This window comes from Scophthalmus maximus, chromosome 1 (assembly GCF_022379125.1).
Source record: "Scophthalmus maximus strain ysfricsl-2021 chromosome 1, ASM2237912v1, whole genome shotgun sequence".
Taxonomy (NCBI): domain Eukaryota; kingdom Metazoa; phylum Chordata; class Actinopteri; order Pleuronectiformes; family Scophthalmidae; genus Scophthalmus; species Scophthalmus maximus.
The window spans coordinates 25,946,557-25,969,520 of NC_061515.1; the positions used below are offsets into that span (position 1 = coordinate 25,946,557).

A 22,964-nucleotide genomic window follows, 5' to 3' on the forward strand; every position below is an offset into this window, starting at 1 on the left:
AGGAGACAATAGTATAAAGAATTAGGTTTGGACACACGGTACTAAACAGTACACTATCCAAAATAGGTCAACATAATACAGGTAAATGTGACGACTGTGGCCAAGAAGAAACAATAGAGCATGTTATGCTGCACTGTCAAAAATATGAGCAAGAAAAAAGGCATCTCATTCACAACCTCAGAAAGGTGAAAGTGCAGTTTAATCTATTAAATATACTACAAAAGGACACAAATGAGTGTTATCAAGTCGTACTTCAGTATCTTAGACAGACTAATGTAATTGAAAAAGGTATGGGTTTTGTTTGTTTGTTTGTTTGTTTTATTTATTTTGGGGTTTTGTTGTTGTTGTTTAATTAATTAATTTTGTTTGTTTAGTTTATAGTATGTAATAGCGATGCTGATCCACACGCCAAACCAGTTGGTGGCGGTAATGCGCCAATTTGTTATTTGCCAACCGCCAAAAAGAAACGAAAGAAAAGAAGAAGAAGAAGCAGAAGCAGAAGCAGAAGCAGAAGAAGAAGAAGAAGAAGAAGAAGAAGAAGAAGAAGAAGAAGAACAAGAACTTTTATTCTGAAAATACCGCTGTGGTATGGTTGTGGCTGATGGTTGTCGGGGGCGATTTGAACGTTCTCTGCTGGGAAGGCCCGCATTCTGGCGCCGATACAGAACACGCGAACACACTTCCGCTGAGTGTTGCTGATGTGGCCTCAGCTCGGTCGAAGCCGAGATGAAGCCGCCTCCTCGTACTCGTACGAAGCCCAGCCGCCGCCTGGAACCCGACGTGGCACCGCGGGCTTCGCGCAAACTGTCCGTCGACTGGCCGCCGGTGGAGCAGAGGAAGCTGCTGAACGCCCTGAGGAGTCTCGGCCGGACGCTCGACGGCTGCGGAGACGTCGACTACGCCTTCCTGAGCAAACAGGTGCCGACCCGGTCCGTCTCAGAGGTGCGTACGGTCGTCTACTCTTTTCAAAGGGATGCTACGGACAAAGCCGAAGTGCAGCGCCTCTTGTCGTTGTTTGTTCAGCAAAACAAAACTATGTTTCGCTTCACGAACAAATCGCAAGGAGCTCATGCAAAACTGTGGCGACCCTTTGTGACGTCACCCGTTGGTCTGTGGACTACCGTTCGTCAACCTGTCCCCATACTGTCCCCATACTGTCCCCATACTCCTCCATACTCCTCACTGTGGCTCATTCACTATCTAGTGGACGTTTATGTCGTGGACTATGCAATGCACTCATCGGCAAAATTAAAGAAAAAAAGAAAACGCTTTCGGACACCACATGCTTGACACTACTTACGTCGTTGTCGCACGATTATGACGAAACAAACCCCCACGACGCCGGCCGGTGGACAATCCCATCATTTATTAATGTGGGAGAATGTGGTAGTTTGTGTTTTCCAAAAGCCAGAGAAAAGAAAATAAGTAGTTTATAATACATTTATAAATTGTAATGGGGAAAATAATTCACTTTCATGAATTTAGATTAAGCAATACAAATGTTGTACGTTTCCTCCAGGAGGTTGACGATTATACAAATCTAATTTCTAAATCCAGTAACAAAAAGCCTTTGAAAACTCTCAACATATGGACCTCTCTTAATATCCTTACATAATATAGCCTACCCCTGGCAATGTTATTGTTATTTGGGTTTTCTGTATATGAGTTTGTATACTTTTGTATGATACTTTGTATACTACGTACTATTCGTTTTGCATAAAGCATAATTATTTTTATTTTTTAAAACAATCCCACAATTTGATTTTAATAATCAACAAGAAAACAATTATATATATTTTTTTTATGTATGTTTCTTTTACACGTTTTATTAAAACCTTTTGGTAAACAGCACTTGGAATGGCGTTGTTTGAATATAGAAACTTATTTGCCTACGTTTCTGTTGTGGTGCTCTGCTGTTATATTATTTTAGCCACAAATCACGTTTTTCTTGTGCCAGTCAACATTAACAATGAATAAGATGAAACAGAATGACCAGAGAGAGAGGCTGAGGGTGAAGGTGATCCTAGGCCTGTACAATGCTTTAAATTAATGAAAAATAAAATTTTATATACATGCACACGCACATACAAACATCTGAATTCTCTTTCAGAATACACCCCCTCCTGGGGAAACCTTAACAAGGCACAATCTTGTTTTCACATAGGTAAACAATATCAATATTTACATAGAATCCTAAAACACAGTATTGAATTAGGGAATGTCTGTGTACGCATTAATGCACAGTATATAAAGATGTGTGGACATGTCCCTTCCCTCCTTTAGATCCACTCGGTCGTAGAATCTCTGAAGAACAAAGTGATCTCTTGTGCGAAAGTCAAGCTGAAAAAAAACCGTTTGGAAGACAAGAAGGTCAAAAAGCCCATTGAGGTGTGGACACACATGGCTTCTGCTTTGGCTGGAAGCCTTGAAGAATCAATTTCAAGTGCTTTCTATCAGGTATGTCGGAGAAACTGATTTTCTTATAGACCACCCAAAGAGCTTTACAGTACAAGTCCTATTCACCATTTCAGACACGCATTCATACAGCGCTGCTATTTACCGCGCTTTGTCTGTCACACATCATTCAAACCCTGTCGTCAACAGCCCTCTGGAGCAATTAGGGTTAAGTGGCTTGCCCAAGTCGAATTGAACCATAAGCCTTCTGGTTAGTGGACGACCCTCTCTACCTCCAGAGCCACAGCATTATAGAAAAACTGTGATAATATTTACAATATCAATACATCCTTTGCTCAAGTAGTCAAATTTCAAATCATTAGGATTAGAGTTTTGACTGATAAGGACTTTTGGGGGCCGATGCTGATTTTAGGGAATAAACATTTCCGATAGCGATACATCACTTGCAACATCTCCCTCCTCCCTCTGTGTTTTTCAGATACTGACAGTGTCCTCCACAGAACCTTGCACCCTAAGGAACTGTGACCCTCCCAAGGTCCACAGACCACCCACGGGTGCAGACAGGCCTGTTGGTCGCACCGTCTCTTTGAGACCAATGCCTCGTTTGCCTGTCAAAGGTATGAGCGTCCAATTATTGCATTTCTACAGGTATTGCAATTCAATAGTATAGATTATGCAATTGTTTTTTCCCTCTTAAACAAAAACAAAAGTTGAATCATACACTTTTAGAGACAATATATCATGAGTCCAGTTTTCCCCTCGAAAAGTAGTTTGTTTTTTTGTTTTTTTAAATATCATTCTTTGCATGAGAACAATAACAGCACATGACAATAACTGTACAATGAACATAGTGAACTTCAATACTGCCGAAACTTTTCTATAAAATTATGAACAGATTATTTCCTGAGGATACTGCAATATATCAGTAGATTTTTTTCCTCATATTTTTAAGACCATAATTCTGTCTGTATCATGATTTTCATTTAATCTACACAATCATACATAGGTTTTGTGTACTTCAAAGGAATTAAGTTAATTTTCTGACACATATGTATATATATGTAAGTGCAGCAGAGGCTCTTCTTACTAATCTTGCTAATAATTCAAGAAATCTGTCTGTCATATTTTGAGAACCGTTCATCTGATCTGCCTCACACTTGGCATGTGTGTTGTTAGGGGCCCAAGAAAGTGCAGTGTTAAATTTGGACATGTGTTACTTTCAGTATTGAGACGTTGTCAATCACACAATCACAAGACGTAGCCCAATCTCCTCTTGTGGAAAAAAAAGAAGAAGATGACAATAATCAAATAGATAAGAATTATTAGGGGAAACACTGTCTAGGGGAAAAACTGAGTCATATTTCCCAAAACAAGGAACATCACATGTCAGTCAGTCTGACATCTATTTCAGCTGCATCGAAAAATAGAAATGTACAACAGAATTATTTTTAAGTAAACCGCTACATTTAGCCGCCCCTGCTCATTAAGCTTGTACCAAAAGAAAATAAATAAAGTCAGGTGAAAATGAACTGAGTACCAGAATTCTTCACACCGCACAAATGGGGGCCTTTTAAATACCCTTGTTTTAAAGCCCCAGTGTATTTTTGTACTTTTCTGGCGGCATCTGGTGGTAAAGTTGCAAACTGCAACCAACTGAGGTTGGTGGCGCACCGCTAATTCCATTTCATGTTTCCCGCAGCGCTGGAAATTCAACGCGTATGCGACGTATTCTCGACCATTTTGTGCAACCATATTTAATGCTGCAGCGGGCAAGCGCCGAGGCACAGACACACAAGCACTCAGGATTGGGGAAGATTTATCATAGACGAATGCCTTCATTTCTTCAATGCCGTTAGCAGTGCGGAATATGAAAATATATAATAAAAAAATTATACATATTGGTTCCAATAAATGCATATGCAGTTTTCTGTAACATGAGCAACCTCGCTGCGATCTGTACTATTCCTCAGATCAAGTTATGATCGTCCACGGTTTAAAATCGTCAGATCGCACACCCCTACTCAGAACCGCTCGGAACTCAGGCCCCGGAAGTCGGGGTGGTGATTTTTTTCCGACCGCCCAAGTCGCAGTGGAACCAGAACGCAGCACAACAAGGCATAGCAAACATGGCGATTTACACGGAGGCCGGGCCCCCCTAATGTTACTATATTTAACTCATTCAAAGTTGACGAAAATACATTGGTTCTTCGTTGCAGTTGATTATACATATGAACACACAATTATGGACAATATATTCAATTTCTGTGAATACGTTCTTCTAAATATAACACACTGTAGCTTTAACAAATTGTACAATAGAGTGAGTTCATGTGTACAGAGAAGTTCATGTGAACAGGACATGAACATTACTCACAAGGGTGCAAGGTGTGCAAGAGCCATGGCTCTCTGCCAGTTCTTGCTTCATGTTTCTGTGATAAAATAACATCTTTGACTGTGTTTTGCCCCCGTAGGTGTGCGCACTGACACCAGCAGACCCCGCCCTCTCTTTGTGATGAAGACACCATCCCCAATCTTAGGCCCAGCCCATAGACTCCCAGCAATATCCAAAGTGGTCAGAGTGCCAAACTGCAGATTCCCTCCTCCCCAGCACCAGCCTTCACCCACAGCTGGCGTCTCAACTGCTGCCACCTGTTCCTCTCTAACTGCTGTCACCTCCAACCCTCCGGGTACAGCAAAAATACATTTTGCGCCCCCCGCAACCTCAAAGACTGTGGCTCAGACTATGATCCCAGTCACACCCAGTTCTAATTCTACAGTGGAGGGAAAGATTCAGGATATTGGCAGCTCTGTAAACCAGACCACCCTGCAGCCATTAGAGCAACAACCCACCACCACCTCGAATATAAAGTTCACTACATCCAGTCTTCTCACGCCACTCTCTTCCTCTACCACCAGTCTTTCCCTACTCCCCAGTACAGCTCCATCCTCTGGTGCTTCTTCCATTCCAGCCTCCTCCAGCTGCTCCTCTTCCCGACCAATGCCTCCACTCTCCACCCATGCTGCAGAATTTCATACAAGTTTTGGTTGCACCAGCAAAGTCACCTCAAAAGATAGTCCCATTACATTTGGTGTCAAGTGCATCGTGGACTTTGAGAGGATCTATCGCTACCTGAGTGTCATCCACAAGCCGGATGAGGAATGCCATCTCACCCCCATGGGTGAGTTCGAGATTCATTGCTTTGTGCATTTTAATTTCAACAAGCAAAACAACAAAAAGCCACCTCCTCTCCTAAAAAGCCACAGCCTTCTCTCCTCAAGAGAAACGTATTCATGACACGATTCCAGCTGCCACCTCCTTATTTGTTTTTTTGTGGCCTCAATGCTTCTGTCACAGACTGAAAACTCACCTGTTCAGACTGCACCTTACTCCCTCAATTTGTTTTTTGAGTTAATCCAAAATGAGCACTTGAAGCTGTTTTTGCCTATTTAACAAATGTTGATGTACTTTATTGATTCTTGCACTTTTGGGTTCTTCATGGTTGAATGCACTTATAGTAAGTCGCTTTGGACAAAAGCATCTGTTAAATGAATGTAATTACTAATCCATTTTTTAAATATTGTCTGCTCTCCAGAGAGTGCCATCATGTTGGACCTGTTGATGTCTCTTCCAGAGGAGATGCCCCTGCTGGACTGTACTAAACTGCAGAAACATCTGACCCAGGTACAACTTTCAGTGTTTAGGGTGCAGTTGTAGCAGCGGAGGTGTGCGGGGGAAAAAAAAGATTTGTGAGCCATACTCTTATCCGTTACCATCAAAGGAGAAAAGTTACAACTCAATATGTACAGACCGACTGTTACCTAAAGCATTTGGAATCTACTTTTGTAAAGGGTTGTAGGTCTTTCCCTATGAACATGTAGAGGGGGAAGTAGAGGGGATGTGGGATGGTTCATTGTAGCTGCAACTTACATATTTTTAAATGGATAATATTATGTGGATGGATTTGTGTTCATAAACTCAATCCAAGCATTAATTTCATTTGATCTCAAATTGACACTGGACAAAAGGCTAAAATCGAGGCTTCAAAACGACAGTTCACAAACCAATGTGTGACATCACTGTAGGTCGCCACTAGGTCGTAGCCACAAATAAATCGATGGATGTGAAACACTGAGAAAGTGTAAAAATACGTTCCGTAGTCATGGAACTGTAGCAGGTCAGAAGAGGTCAGATGTGTTGGCAGCATTTATTGGTACAAAGCATTTGCTTATTATTGCGGCTGTGGCTCACGAGGAAGAGTCGGTCGTCCACTAATCCAAAGGTTTGTGGTTCGATCTCAGCTTCCCCCAGTCCGCATGCCAATGTGTCCTTGGGCAAGACACTTGACCCTAAAATTGCCTCCTCCAGCAGTGTATGAATGTGTATAAATGGGTGAATGTGACTTGTCCTGTAAAGCGCTTTGAGTTGTCCATAAGATTAGAAATGCGCTGTATCAATAAAGTCAATTTACCATTTATTTATGTATCCATTTATTTGCATTAATCTGAAAATCTTCCCCTCCATGTTTCAGGTGTACCAGTGTCTCTCGTCGCCTGCTAACTCCAAGATGGCAAGAGAAATGTTTAAAGATCTAAAGGATGGACCCACTGCTCAGGGAGATGTACCGAGTGGTGCAGACGGCAACACACCCGACGGTCAGCAGAACACTGCTAGGACTGTTGACAGCAGTGGAGTCGTGGACAGTGAAGAGCCAGATGTAGCTGAGAGCCGATCATCAAGGAGCAAAAATGCATCTACCCAGTCAGGGAAGGCAGACGTGATAGGACCCTGCCCCCCTCTTAATCCTTTTTTGGTGCCACTGAAACTGTTGGTGCGTAGATAGGTCGCTTTCAAAATGTATAAACGTAATGTGCAATGGTTTGTGTAGTATGCTTTAGTTGTGTCTAGGTTATGTCTAGGTTGAATATGAAAGTTCCCTCTGAGTGTCTGGTCACATTCATCGTCTTGTTAATTTATTCATAGAACCAACAGTAACTTATTCAATCAGTTTAGTCTAGTAAGTTTTTGTTCAGTTGCACCTACTAAAACAATAATAAACACAGACTGTTATTGCATTGCATTTATAAAAACATGTCATTTCAAGAAGATTCTCTTATACTATACAATTTCATAACTGATGGTCAGAGTTGATTCTTGAGATGATAGATGAGTATCGTGTTTAGGAGGAAGATTGACTTCAGACACTTGGATCAGATGGTTTGTAGTTCAGACACTGTTAATTACAGATCTGGATCGACACCTAGTCTATATTGACAATAAAAATGACGATTGCTTGAGATGACGTGCAGAGTTGGGATGAAATTCAGTTGCTTTTCTTACTGCTTCATGATATTTTGTCTCGGTCAATCTCAAAGCAGAGAAACCGAAATTTACGGGGCATATTTGCACACGTCACATATTTGCACACGTCACATATTTGCACGTCACACTGTCCTATCATCCTGCTGATATTCTGGTCTCAATACAAATTTTCATTCTTAACGTGGCCTTCCTGACAATTTAAGAAAAGTAATTTTTCTATTATTCTATTTATTTTGTACATTCATAACATACAATGTTCTTCCACTTACACCTTCATTGCTGAGTGCATTCTGTTCACAATAGTGTTCATTCTATTTGAAGTTTGCCCTTTTAAAAATAGATGTCTTATGAGGTCAAAGGAAAAGAATTATAATAAATTGGATTTATATAGCACTTTTCAAGATACTGAAGGTCGCTTTACAGAATTTGGAAAATAAAAACAATCCAAAGATAGAAAACAATATAAGAGTAGCTGTGGATGATGACACTTGCGGACCGAGGCCTCTATGAACAGGTGGGTTTTAAGGGTGTTTCTAAGTGTTCGGAGAAGGTGAAATTGTGGATCTCTACCAGGAGAGGGCAGAATTATTGCTGTTGAATTAGTAAATGTCATATTGATCATTTGCTATCTTTTATGACTGGAGAGTGGAAAACATGAGCTAACTCCTAGGAAGGCTTTGTCAGGCTTCAGTGTGTGATAAGACAAAAGTGAACTTAACTTTATGACAATGGGAGAGATTTTTTACAGGAAGTAATGTCACTACATTGATCGTCAACTTGTTGCTACACCTCATTTTACAACATCCCTGGAAAAAATCTTTGACCCCCACAGTCAGTGTGTTGTGTCCTGTTGATAAGAGCATTGGTACTGCACACCTTCACACTGCAGTCATTGTCTGAAAAAAAATATTGCCAGTAATCCATTTATTCACATGTGGCATGTAATTCAGCTGGTATTAGCAAATGATCAAGAATTACATTATGAATTCTCCAGAGAATAAAGCATACCAGAAGATATTAATGATGTCCACAACATACACGTATTCAAATGTATAAGCTGTCCATCAAATTGTCTAAAAATGACTGGACCTTTGTTAAACTTGGGACTGAGACTTGTGTATTTAGATTATAACCCAATCTTTGCAACAATGTTCAATGTTCTCAAACTCAGACATTTCCACCTGTCACAATAGAAAAAGCACCGTTTTCAATAGGAGTGAAAACCATAAGTTAAAATGACTGCTGTGAAATTGGGCTATACACTTTAGCCATGCGCAAGTGGATTTAATATCAGTTTCGTTCCTGTTATCTACCTATTGTGTTGTGGGTCCAGGCTCCAAGGTCATTGTCGCTCGTGACGTTTTCCAGAAAAGTCAGGGCGCTGCCCTGTGTGCCACAAACTTCCTCAGTTTCTTTTTTGAGAGGTTATTGGCCAGTGTGCCAAGAAACCGGGAAAGATCCAATTTAGCATTCATTCCTCATCAAAGAGAGTCTGTCCCAACAAATACTGATGTCATGTTTTTAACTGAAACCAATATAACAGTACGGCTGTTCTTATCAAGCAAACCCCACCCACTCTCAGTTTAATAAGTGAAGCTAGAATGCATAAAAAAGGAGGTGGGGTTGCCACCTGTGAAAAGATTTTCCCCAGTGCAAGATAATCTACACTTTTTCTTTTCATCTTAAGTGTAGATTCTTTTGAATATAAAGGAATGTCGCTTCAGTTGAATTCCTCTTCTCAACCTATATTTTTAAATATGTGCAGGCTACCTGCTGCTGCGAGAAGAGCTTCCCTTAGAGGAGATGAGCCCTCTACAGTTTCTTGAACACAGAGAAGGATGCCCATGCTCTGGAAATATTTGGTGGCAGAGATTCAAGTAATACAATTTGATTCGTGAAAGCGCCAACTAACAACATACATTGTTTCAAGACACTTTACATAGTCAGGTCGAGACCTCGCAATATTACAGAGAAAGCCCAACAGTTCCCACAATGAGCAGCACTTGGGGACTGTGGACGAGAGAAAAAAAAAATCCCTTTTAACAGGAAGAAATCTCTAACGGAACATCTGGCGCAACAGGTCGGGGTGAGAGGAGAGCATGGGGCAGAGAGGAGAGGTGGGTGGCAAAAGGGGAAGAGAAGAGAGAGAGGGGCTTTGTGTGTAAGGAGCGGGATATTGAATTATAGTCCGAATTTCTGATCTACAACATTATGAACTATCCCTCTCGTCGTATGGGACAAGTCTACTTTTTGTCCCCACAGCAAGAGTAAAAATGTAGAGGCAGTGTTCAGATTTACGTTCCACACACGTGAAACAAACTCACAGAGAACTGCAGGTCTACTCCAACTGCAGACCTTTTTTTGTTTTTTTGCCACAGCTTTGGATTAAATTATATAATCAATAGTTTCCACACTGCACTCTTGCATGGCACAGTTACTAGTATTTCCTATTTTATATTTAAAAAAAATTAGCTGTCATTTACTATATGAATGCTTTTTTAATATTGTCTTATGTTTCCTTAACATTTATGTCTTGACGCCATTTATTTTTTCTATTAAACACTTGAATGGCCTTGCTAATAAAATTTGCTCTGTAACTAAACTGGCCTTGCCTCTCACAGTTCTACCTTCTGAAGTGTTTCTCTACACCTTGACACTGGGTGGGGTGTGTTTGGACAGAGCTGAATTCTGAAGCACAACACTTTCCAGAGTGTACATAGCGCAGCGTGATAAACACACATGTGGCCATTTTGCATTTTTAGAATTTTGTGTGATTTATCATGCACTACGGGCTGGGATATAATCTGGATATGGCATTTGCTTCGCAATTCCTGATTATCTCTGCTTTACTCATCTCATGTTCTGCTGATGGTAAGATATATGATTTTCCACTCATAAAATGTCTTGCTGTTTTTCAATGTCATTTCTAATTCAAGATTTTATCCATGCCATCGCATGTCTTTCTGGTATTTATTCATAATTTCCACCAAAGGATGCTACCTACAGATAAGAGGGGGTCTTTTTAATAGATTTCCCCATGACTGGTTCTTCCAACCATGTGTGGTTGACTAACCCCTTGGTTCTTTGTCTTCTTTTAACTAAAGCTTAGTGAATTTGAAATTGGAGAACTATGGTGATAATTTTTAGAAGGTTTGTCCTGATTGAAGCAGTTTTAGCTGGTGTTTTTCTTTTACCTGGCTGGGGCAACAGGCACCAAAGGCTTCCTCCCTTCACACAATGCAACATCGTTTCAAGCGTAGCCTATTTACCATAACAGCAAATACAGGGGACTGTTAAATTTACACAACAACTGACTCAATTAAATGAGAAAATGAAAACACTCTCTACCCAAAAGCTCAACTTGACAACTAAATCTAACTTGTTTCCCACAAACCAAACAACAAAAACGAACCTTGGACTAAATCTAAATTTTAAGATATTAAATTCATAATTCAATTCAATTTTATTTTTGTACAGTGCCAAATCACAACATACATTATCTAAAGGTACTTGACATAGTAAGGTTGAGACCTCACAATATTTTTGAGAAACCCAACAATGTATGATCAAGCACTTGGCAACTGTGGAGTGAAGAGTATAGTGGAGAGTAATAATAATAATAATATTTAAAGCTGGGGTAAATGTGGTAAGGGACTCTATTGAGTCATTTTGGCACGCCCATGCCTGAGGCTCAGCTTCCCATTGTACTCTTAGCTCTGGGAACCACGAGAAGTCCTGAGTTTACAGAGCGAGGTGATCTATTGGGATAATATGGAACTATGAGCTCTGTAAGATAAGACGGAGCCTGATTATTAAAGGCTTTGTAGGTGAGGAGCAGGATTTTGATTTCTATTCATTCATTCATTCATTATTTCATAGGGAGCCAATGCAGATATTCTAACGCTGGAGAACTATGATCTCTTTTTCTAGTTCCTGTCAGAACTCGTGCTGCAGCACTTTGTATTAACAGGAATGCTGAATCTACAATCTTGCACTTTGGCATGCTAGTTAAAGCAATGTAAATATGCAACAGTGCATGTAAAAAGTCTACAGGCCATCTTGCTTTACAAACCACTTCTTTTTTGTTTGGTTGTTGCCATCTGCTGGACTGTTATCAACATCATCAGAACCCCGGCTTCAAAGGGAGTGCTGCAAACATAACCTGGTTGGATTTTATCGTGGGAGCCAGTATCTTATCCTCCTGTTTATGATTTTGCTGTTGTTTAATATCCTTGATCACTATGATTTCCCTTCACTTGGATCCCCAAACTCAACAATAACTGTGGCACCCCACAGCACTGAATCTTAAATTAATTTCGATCAGGAGAGACGGCGAATTAAGGAATTATATTTATTACAGGTTTAACAGAATGATATGTGATGTCAAAATATTGATAGTTGTTGGCGCTTAGAACAGAAAGTCCACAATACAGTTGTGTAGCACAAGACCTCAACCTGCCTGACTAAAATCAAATCAACTAAACTTTACTATAATTTTTTTAAAACTACATTTCAACTGAGCATCTTAAAAAGTGTAAAAGGGTTTTATAAAGTAGACGGTTTTTTTCATGCTGTAACGAATGGCACAAATGACGATGAGGCTGAACTGGTTCATATTGATGCTAAATTTTGTTGATCACTGTGTAATGATTGGTTGAGAGAATATATTCATTTGACCACAAGTTGTGGTGTTTGAGGGAAATACTTTGTTGAATGTTTTGAGTCATATTGGACAGTGTAGTTCTGTTTTAGCCTGTGATAACTGAAAATGTGATGTTTAAACAACCAAGAAAATCTATATTAGTTATCATAATTAGTGCTGAGTACAGTTGTGATGTGTAGTCTTCATTTATGAAAGACTTTTGATGTGTTAAGGACGCTGAAATCAGCTAAACTGGCGGAGAAAACCTGCTGCAACATTTTCACAGGCAGATCATTTGGTCAGAGCAAATAATAAATAAAGGCTTATTATGGAGGACAGTGAGGGGGCAATCAGTTCTGATCCTGACCAGCTCAATGTCCACCTGTTATTTAGAGGGTAATACCATATAATAAATAAATAAAATTTATTACTATTATCATTATTATTATTATTATATGAATTGTTTTACCCCTGGTTTGGAATAATCTGATGTCCTCCACATTCCTTATGTACAGTTCAGGGGAAACTATTGAGTTTCCATTTTAACATGACGAAATCCACCACCTAATGTGTCTTTGTCCTAAATATAAAAATGTAGAGAGTATCACAAAGTAATCAGGGCAGTTTAAATAGGATAAGTTCAAATGCCTGAGCATTGATGCTTTGAAATAATTTCTGATTCATAATCCTCCTCATGTTCTTCTATAGGGGCTGTAATGGGGATATGTGTGCAATAGTTGGATTACAAATTGCAGCATACTAGTCAACAGCACAAATCATTATCGGGAATCCTATAGAAATATATATTATGTATGTAGGCCTTATACTATGTATATTAAAAATAGGCTGGACTTTTTTTTAATACCGCAAATCCTGCAATTGTGTAAAAATAAAATTATTGATCGTGATTTACTGTAAATGTCCAGGGAACAGGACTACAGCATCCGGCGTGCTAACTACGTCATACAGTTTTACTGATCACATGACCAGCATCACCGATGGAGAACATAAGTGTCCGGTGACAAAACCGGACAAACCAAGACACAGTGAGGGCATCACTCCAGTGAGTGGCATCAGAGACCCCTGTGACTGGAAGTTATCAAAGTTAATATATATAACTTCCACAGGAACCTCAACAAGAACAAGAACATCAGTGTTCTTCAATATAGCATGATGTTGATTTAGTAAATTATGGTCTTTCTTTTTGAGTTAAATGGACCATAAAGCAGGGGATGCATTAGGGCAGGGCCACACAGTGACCTGTCAATCAGGATAGAGATTTTGTAATGTGTATTCACAGCTCTGTGTACATTAAAATAGCTGTGTACTTGTTTTGGGGTGTTGTCTGTGTTAAAGTCTGAGGACTTTGCCCCTCTCACAGTGTGTTTTCACTTAGTTCATAGAAAATAGTGTTCTGTTGCACTTTGCTGACCTGTTGACAGTACTAAGTGAGCGCCACCTAAAGTCGGCCCCGTCTGAGAAGTCCTGGAACCCTGACCTCACCATACAACATAGCTGCTTGCAACATCAACTGTTGTGAAAGTTGTGGGAATACACTGTTTATACACTGTTTACCTCTGGGAACTGGAACACTTCTAAATCTGAGTTCCTCTGGAACGCACCAAAAGAGCCAGCAAAGTCAACGAGTTAGACGTCAAGTGACGTGCATAATTAGCCATGTGCTTTTGTTTACTAAAACCAGGGGACAATGAATGAAATGAAACAAATATCTTAGAGCAGATTATCTATGGTTTTGTTATTAGGGGAAACACATTGGGCCTCTTGCAAGAACATGTTCGTATTCTTATCCTAAATTTCTCCATCTGTTCGTACCGTGAGTTTGTACGAACAGGCCAGCTCGGATTCATCAAGAGCTTCCATCTTCAGAAAAATGTGTAAATTATGTGCGTAAACAGGATGAATGTCACCAGTGAATATTTAAGCCAGTGTGCCTTGCAGATCGCAAATTAGCATAATCCACGCCCCAAAAATACCATATAAGCTTTCGCTTCCTGCCCTGTGTTCATTCATGAAAACTGCATTAAAGAGTAAAGAGAAGAAGTTTACGAGTTCAAAGATTGAAGTTCTGTTCACAGACAGCCAGAAATGAAGGTCTATATTTTAGCAGCGTCAGCAGGAGTTAAGTTACAGACTAAAGCAGAGCTGTTAATACAGAGTCGCACTATCACTGAAATACATCAATATGAAAATGGCTTGTAAAAGAAAGAGGTGATCGATTTCTGCAGGGAGATCTAGCTGAGGTCTCCATCACTGATATACATAAAAAGATGTACGTAACATATTCGGGGCGATGTTGCACATATTTTAGCTGGTGCTGGTTCAGTGCACCTTCGTTCATTGCAATATCATACAATATAAAGCATGTTATAATTATTTAACATTTCTTCTCTGGCGTGTGGAGTAGTTTACCACCAACTGTGTTAAGGCTCATCCACAACACCAACTGTGCGACACCCCAGTCTCGTCTGCGGGTTGACTGGAGACATCACAAGCTAATTTCAGAGAATTTTAGGTAAATGGTGAATGAAAATAGTTTGCATGGTGCCAGTAAACAACTCTGCGTGCCTGTGCGCAACGTGCATGCCAACTGCCAATTGCCATTCGTACTTAGGGTTCTTGCATGAGGCCCATTGTATTAGAACAATAGCATCGTTTTTAAATTAGTTGGGGGACATTTTTATACATTCAACACCAATACTGCCAGGCTCCTTCGGAGTACTTAGACTGGGCTATAGTTCTATAAATCCCAAGAGTGTCTGTTTCCTTATTTTTGTGTTGATGGGCTATGTATGTGTCATCAGGGCCAAGTAAAAGCATAATAGACTGACTAGACCAACATACAGTAGCCTAACTGTTGCAGTGGATAGGTGATAAATGTCCCACATTGAGAACATATAAAATGCTCTGAGTGGACACTTGAATTCCTTTGAATATAATACATGGAGGCTGTATACACTACTGTACTAAAAACACAGTACAAGACAACAGTTTTTGAGATAGGCTATTTATTGGAAAATTCACTACATCCCAGTGGCATCACCATTTAATGCAATGACCTGCAGTATGACCTTGTCCAGGTGGTCAATGTAGTTGTTCCAGGCCTCTCGGGTGAGTATGGTGCTCAGTGGGGTTCAGGTCAGGCGACCTACAGTATTAAATAGAAAAGTCAAACATTTCTTCCTTGACACAAGAAAACCAGGATGAAGTGATGCATTTTTATATGTTTTATTATTCTTGGGCTTTAACTAGATTTTTTTGAAAGGTTAATCAAAACACAAGTTAGGCCTACTTACTCTGGTGGGGTTCGAACCCAGTTAATTACCTCCTGCTTGATGCAGACTCTGACACTGGCTGCAGTGCTTTGGAGATTGTTGACTACAAGAATGTAAAAAGGAGAAGTTAATCATTTTGCAGTTGTAATCATGACAAGTGTTGTTGAAGAACCGGTGAGTTGGCGGAGATAGGACCCAGCCACTTTTTGGATGATCCCCTTCTGATTAAAGTGCAGATCAATTATACCTACCTACGGGTGAAATTACATTTAGCAACATTAAGGAAGTGGTTAGGCTGTGCCATACATACTGTATTATCTAGCATTAGTGTATTGTTGCAATTAACTCACCATCAAAAATCAGCAGGGGTCCTGGTCCTTGGCGTGCCTTGTTTGAAGTAGCAGTTTCACCTTTCTTGCTGAGAGCTCAGCTTCAACATGTCCAGAGTCCAGATTCAGATTAACTTAATTCATCCCAAAGAGGCAATTCATTTTTACAGTCTATACCATCCATGTAAATAAATCAAAATTAAATTGATACATAACTAACAACAGCAATCAGACATCAACATCAACATCATAATCAAGCCAGTGATGGCAGGATTGAGCAGGAACTGGACCTAAAAGCAGAGGTGGAGAGAATATAAAATAAAACAAAACCAACAAATTTCCAAAGTAAAAAGGAAAACCAACTCAGAGTGTCCACAAAATGTAGCAAAAGGTAGTCAGTAGCAAAACACTGGATCCAGGGGGAAATCAACAGGAGCAGACCAGGGGGAAATCAACAGGAGCAGACCAGGGGGAAAATCACAGACAAACGGAAGCACAGAGACTAAATAGACACAAGGTGGGCGGGGCAAATTGAACACAGGTGAGACATATTAGGAACAGGTGCAGACAATCACAGGGGCAGGAGACACAGGAAAAGTAAAGACACCAGAAACAAGACACGGGAAAGGAAGTGGAGCAGCATAAGGAAAAGGACTTCAAAATAAAACAGGAAACAACAAAAGGGGATCAAGAAACTAAGGGGAATAATAAAATAAACAAACTAGAGATGAGAGTCGACTATAACTAACAGTCAGCGGATCATGACAAGTGACAAGTGCACAGATCAGCGGGTTGCGTTTAGTATCCTAAAAGCTGAAGGAAAAAAGGAATAGGCATAACGATTAGTTTTCCGTACAGGCACAAAATAGCGCCGGCATGACTAAAAATTCACTGGAAAGATGCTTGGTTGGGTTGAGTTATTATTTTTTCAGCTTTCTGGACCACTCGTTGGTCGTTTTTTTTTGCAATTAGATAGACATAATCTTTCAGCTTAATTTTCATTTAACTATTCAAGCAGTGCTTTGTAGGGATCCCCCTTAGCTTAGCATTTCATGACGCGTTAGATGATTTTATGAGTTTGAATGGCCAGCCCCCGCTGCTGAAAAAATCCTAGAGGAAACACTGGACAGCACATATTGTCTTTGTGGTGGAAAAATTTATGGAGTTTACGCTGATTCAAGAAGTCGGAGAACGTGGATGTCTTCAGCAGAAGTATTTATTATAAGAGCTCAATATTGACGAGACCTCTGGCTCGCTGGAGGACAGAAATTCCTCAACACTCTTGTGTCTACTTCTTTCCATCAGGCACAACATATTCTCTGACCTTTGACACAACTTTTGCAGACATTCTTCTAATGTCATCATTCAACTTTCACACATTGTCTCATCTCAGCATCCTGTCTTTTCTCTTGCGTAACTATTGAGCAGATGATAGGATATGTACATTCAAGGTGAAAACTGAGTCTACTAGATAGAACTATATAAGCATTACTCAATATAAATTAGCAGGCTGCATATGCGTTACTACTTTTAGCAAATCAAAAACTAAGCAATACTGTATAAGTGTATTATTGTTTTTGTGACAAATGGATTAACACATTATGATTTTATTCAATTTATCTACCACACTTCCCCTTGGGTAATTGAGGTCTAATAATCTGTCATTGAAACCAACAATTTCTTTCTTTATTTCTTTATTCATTTTTACCTTTATTTTACTTTTATTATTATTTTTATATTTTTTTCATCCACCAATATCTGTTTGAATCTTTGTAATGATTTCTTTATCAGACACCCCTAATGTGCCTGTACTGTAGTTTTACCTTGTCAGTTTATGCAGCTTTCATTTCCTCTCAGCGAGAAGGGTTTGCCTGCAGTGACGCCAAGACCCAACACTGCTCCAAATTCATGCCCAAGCTTCTAAATACTTTTGTTCACACTGATGGGCCATTTACGTCACTCTCCATCTCTTTAGGGCCAAGTGACGATTGTGCCTACAACCCCCACAAATCATGCACAGTCAATAGTGTATCTAACACACCCAACACTGGGTGTGTTAGATACACTAACAACAGTTTTAATTTCTGCCTGCATGCAGGAATCAGATGAATCATTGCGTGATCAGATTGGCCCAGAGCAGCGCGGGGGACTACTTGATATTCAATTCAATTTTATTTGTATAGCGCCAAATCGAAACATACATTGTCTCAAGGCAATTTACATAGTAAGGTCAATATTACAATATTACAGAGAAAACTCAACAGCTCCCACAATGAGCAAGCACTTGGCGACTGTTGACGAGAAAGAACTACCTTTTAACAGGAAGAAATCTCTAACAGAACCGAACTCAGTTGTGGGCAGCCCTCTGCAGCAACTGGTTGGGTAGAAGAGAAAACTGGGAGAGAGGAGAGGTGGGCAGAAAGAGGGGGAGAGAAGAGACATGAGTAGAGAAGAGAGAAAGAGAACAGTTGTATAACTGCTGCTTTAATCTCTACCAGACTGATACTTATAATTACAAAAATTTGACTGACAATTATAGATGCAATTATGTTGTTATTATTATTATTATAATTATTATTACGGATTTGGATCCTGCAACTCTTGAGTCAGAGATACACTAAGAGAGAGAGAAAACTGTATTTTACAGGAAGCCAATGGAGAGTTGCTAACACTGGAGAAATATTATCTATTTTTCTAATTCTTGTCAGAACTTGTGCTGCACAGCATTTTGGATTAACTGGAGGCTTTTCAGAGACTAATTGGGACATCCTAACAGTAATGAATTACAGCAGTCCAGTCCAAAAGTGACAAATGCATGGACTACTGTTTCAGCATCCTTTTGAGATAGGATTTTTCTCATGTTCTTGATAATGCGCAGGTGAAAGAAGGCTGTCCTAGAGACGTGTTTTATGTGTGAGTCAAAGGACATGTCCTGGTTAAAGATAACTCCAAAGTTCCTCACAGGAGAGCTGGAGGCCAAAGTAATGCCATCCAAACTATATGCTCAGATAATATTTCTCTGAGGTGTTTAGGGCAGAGTACAATGACCTCAGTTTTCTCTGAATTTAGAAATAAGAAATTATAGGTCATCCAGGCCTTTATGTCTTTAAGACAATCTTGAAGTTTTTATACCTAATAAGTTTCATCTGACTTTATAGATATGTACAGCTGGGTGTCATCTGCATAACAAGGGAGATGTGAAGAGTATCGGTCCCAGCACAGATCCTTGTGGAACTGAGTTAGGGTCATGGAAGATATGTTGTTAAGGTTAACAAATCAAAATCTTTCTGATAAGTAAGACTTAAGCCATTCTAGTGCTGTTCCTTTAATCCCAATAATGTGTTCTAGTCTCTGTAACAGAATGTTGTGATCAGTGGTGTCCAATGAAGCACTAAGATCTAACAGGACGAGAATAGAAACATGTCCACTGTCTGAGGCCATTAGAAGGTTGTTGGTAACCTTGAGCAGTGCCCTTTATGTACTAATGTTTTCTAAACCCTGACTGAAAGTCTCTAAAGCAGACTATTCCTCTGTAAATAGTCACATAATTGGTTACCAAAACATTTTTCAAGGATTTTAGAGATGCAGGGGAGGTTTTATATGGGTATATAATTAGTCAAGATATCTGTGTCTAGAGTCTGCTTTTTAAGTATAGGTTTAACTACTGCTAACTTAAAGGCCATTGGTATGCAGCATGTTAATATAAATAGGTTGATCTGATCTAATATGGAACAGTTAATTAGAAAAAAAACATCCTTAAACAGCCTTGATGGAATAGGATCTAAAAACAGGTCGATGGCTTGGATGAAGAGACAAGTGAAGTCAGCTCAGCCAGATCTATAGGGGAAAAGCAGTCTTAATATAAATGATGCGATACTGTTGGTTCTAAGGCTACTGTGATGGGCAGAATATCTGTGCTATTAGTGGGAAGGAGCTGATTAATTGTTTCTCTGATGTAATAATCATATTAGTAAAGAAGCTCATGAAATCATTACTACTAAAAGTTGGAGGAATAGACTGTTCAATAGAGCTTCTATTTTTTTGTCAGCCTGGTTTTTTATTTTGAGTTTAGAATTGCCTCTATTAGTATGTGGATGTGGCATTTTGGATTTAATCAAGACTATCTCTTCCAGGCCAGGTAAAAATCATCTAGATTAGTTGAACGCCACCTCCCTTCTAACCTATGTGAAGTTTGTTCTAAAGCATGTGCACGTGATATTCATTGTTCATAGTTGTGTAACAGTGATCTTAAGGCTCAATCCCATTTCACCCCTTGCCACTAACCCTTAGCCCTAACCCTCGGTTAGGTTAAGGTCCATGTGTAGGGGTAGGGGTGTCATAATTCCCTCTGGCATCGAGGGGGAGGGCTAAGGCGAAGGGCTAGATGGTCCTCAAAGCTGAAATTTTCCAGATCCACAGTCCAAACAGAGGGCTGTGAGATATGCCTTGTGAATCACCACCAAGTCAGCTGAAAAAATGTCCAAGGCGACCAAAAAACTGTCAATGTACTATGGTACTTTTCTTCATAAAAGCCACAAAAAAATCTCTAGTTGCAAAAAAAAAAAGTTGCTTGTCGCAAAGCAGCGTTATATAATTACCACATATATAATGTTATGTTATGTAAAAATTTGAAATGGGATTGGGCCAAAGTGTTCCCCTCTCTGGTCGGGCATTTAATCAGCTGGCGGTATTTGGGGAGTTAACTTCTATTAAAGTCGCCAAGAAAAATAACGAGGAAAAAACGAGAAAAAAAGAAGTACGGTGTATCTGTGCTATTTTGGGAACAAGATGATGAATTTTTTTCTCCGATGGTTATCATTTTATTGGTAAAGGAGCTCATTAAATCATTACTAAGAGTTAAAGAGACTGCTCAGTAGAGCTTTTACTCTCTGTCAGCCTGGCTACAGTTCAGAAAAGGAACTAGGGGTTGTTGGTAGGTTATTGCATTTTGGAGGGTTGTATTGTAAGGCTATTTTTCCAGGCTAGCTGAAAATCTTGTACATTGGTGGAACACTACTTCCATTCCAACTTATGTGATGACCGATTTAAAGCACATGTTTGTTCATTGTACCATGGAGCTATCCTCCTATGATTAACTTTCTTATTTTCCTGAGGGGATAATGAAAACTTTTATTAAGAAAACTTGAATCAATGGTATTGTCGTTCTTTCCTTTCCCCCCAGAATATTTTCCAATCCATGAACAGGAGAAGTCCAAAATATTGGTCCAAAAACATAGGTCTCTACATGACTCAGTGAAACCAGCTGAGACAACCATGACACCTAAGCGATCTGGTAAGAATAAAACAAGCTCACAACCTGCAGAATTGATGTCACCACCTGCATTTACAAGTTCCACAGATGCAGCACTTTTTGAGCCCAAAAGAACGACGAAGATGACAAAAAAACACATACTGACAGATTCAGTAACATCACAGTGTACAGAGACCACATTAGAAACTAAATCAACGACTCCCAAAGACACAGGGATTGCCAAAATTGTTGAAACAACCATGGTTACTGATCCATCGGCTCTTACAGAAGGATCTATATCACAGTCTATAGGGAACATTTTGCCACCTCAACCTAATATTGCAATTGACAAAATAACATCTCAGTCTTCCAAGACCAATATAGTGATTAAAGGAAGAATGCCAACAGCTGTGACCACACGGATATTTGAAGCAAGTATTCCCACTGATGCAGTGGCCCTAGAGCGAGCTGACACAACGATGGTACCTGTACTATCAGTGTCTGAATCAGGTGTTGCTACTGGATCAGGAGAATACGAATCTTTAAAGACAACACTCACATCGGTGCTAACTCCTAAGACTGACACATCAACTTTATCACAACCTGAAATTACATTAACATCTCAAGAATCACAATCTACTGACACAGTATCTTATGAGCCTTCAAAGACTGCAGTGGTATCTCAAGAATCCAAGCCAACTGTTTCTGTAACATCTGAGCCTATAAGGACAACTGTCGCACCTGAACTGACTGCTCAGACTGACACATCAACTTTACTTCCCACCAAAACTACATTACAATCTCAACCAACACAAACAACTGGCAGAATAACTTCCAAGAGCTCCAAAACCACAGTGGTACCCGGAGAAACAATTACAACTGAAACTGTAACATCTGATCCTACAGGGACCACTTTGCTTATTGACCTTACATCTCCAACATATACAGTAAAATCTGAGTCTGGAAGTGCACCCACAGCTACCAAATCAACCATTACATCCAATACAGTAACTTCTGAGACGTCTCAAACCACATCCTCGCCTGAACCAACCGCTCCCAGAACAACGGTAAACACTTCACCTAATGAAACCACCATGGTATCTGAACCAACTGTTCACGGTGACACATCAACATCCCATTCTACAGGGACTTCCCCGTATAAGCCCACAATAGCCACTGAGACAGTTTCTTATGAGCCTTCAAAGACTCCAGGGTTTTCTCAAGAAACCAAGCCAACTGTTTCTGGAACATCTGAGCCTATGACGACAACGGTCGCACCTGAACCAACTGCTCAGACTGACACATCAACTTTACTTCCCACCAAAACTACATTACAATCTCAACCAACACAAACAACTGGCAGAATAACTTCCAAGAGCTCCGAAACCACCGTGGTACCCGGAGAGACAAAAACAACTGGAACGGTAACACCTGATCCTACAGGGTCCCCTTTGCTGACTGAACTTACATCTCCAACAGACACAGTAACATCAGAGCTTGGAAGTGCACCCACAGTTTCCAAATCAACCATTACATCCAATACAGTAACTTCTGAGGCGTCTCACACCACATCCTCGCCTGAACCAACCACTCCCAGAATAACAGTAATCACTTTGCCTAATGAAACCACCATGGTATCTGAACCAACTGTTCACAGTGACACATCAACATCCCATTCTACAGGGACTACCCCACATAAGCCCACACTTGCCAC

General features: G+C 40.0%; 1 protein-coding gene and 1 long non-coding RNA gene across 3 annotated transcripts; one reads left to right on the plus strand and one right to left on the minus strand.

Annotated features, from left to right (window-relative positions):
* The first annotated feature begins 484 nt into the window (after window positions 1-484).
* Window positions 485-7,715, plus strand: snapc2 (small nuclear RNA activating complex, polypeptide 2). Of its 2 annotated transcripts, XM_035635148.2 has the most exons (6): window positions 486-942; window positions 2,284-2,457; window positions 2,894-3,032; window positions 4,887-5,594; window positions 6,009-6,097; window positions 6,945-7,715. In XM_035635148.2, exons 1-6 carry the CDS (start codon window positions 727-729, stop codon window positions 7,254-7,256), a joined length of 1,638 nt encoding a protein of 545 aa, XP_035491041.2. In that variant the 5' UTR covers window positions 486-726; the 3' UTR covers window positions 7,257-7,715. The 2 variants fall into 2 exon arrangements, with proteins under 2 accessions (XP_035491050.2, XP_035491041.2); XM_035635157.2 differs by lacking the exon at window positions 2,284-2,457 and having other exon boundaries at window positions 485-942.
* Window positions 7,716-15,407: 7,692 nt separating this feature from the next.
* Window positions 15,408-17,827, minus strand: LOC118316921. The gene is made up of 3 exons (XR_004795291.1): window positions 16,021-17,827; window positions 15,692-15,773; window positions 15,408-15,543 (listed from the first exon to the last, which is right to left on the minus strand). It is a non-coding gene; the product is annotated as an uncharacterized LOC118316921 (long non-coding RNA).
* Between the last annotated feature and the right edge of the window lie 5,137 nt (window positions 17,828-22,964).

What these genes read in the sequence shown, in the direction of transcription:
- snapc2 (XM_035635148.2), top strand. Translation starts at nt 727, where the DNA reads ATGAAGCCGCCTCCTCGTACTCGTACGAAGCCCAGCCGCCGCCTGGAA. An exon ending in GCCTCGTTTGCCTGTCAAAG is followed by an intron (nt 3,033 to 4,886) that starts GTATGAGCGTCC and finishes TTGCCCCCGTAG; the next exon opens with GTGTGCGCACTGACACCAGC. An exon ending in ATGCCATCTCACCCCCATGG is followed by an intron (nt 5,595 to 6,008) that starts GTGAGTTCGAGA and finishes TCTGCTCTCCAG; the next exon opens with AGAGTGCCATCATGTTGGAC.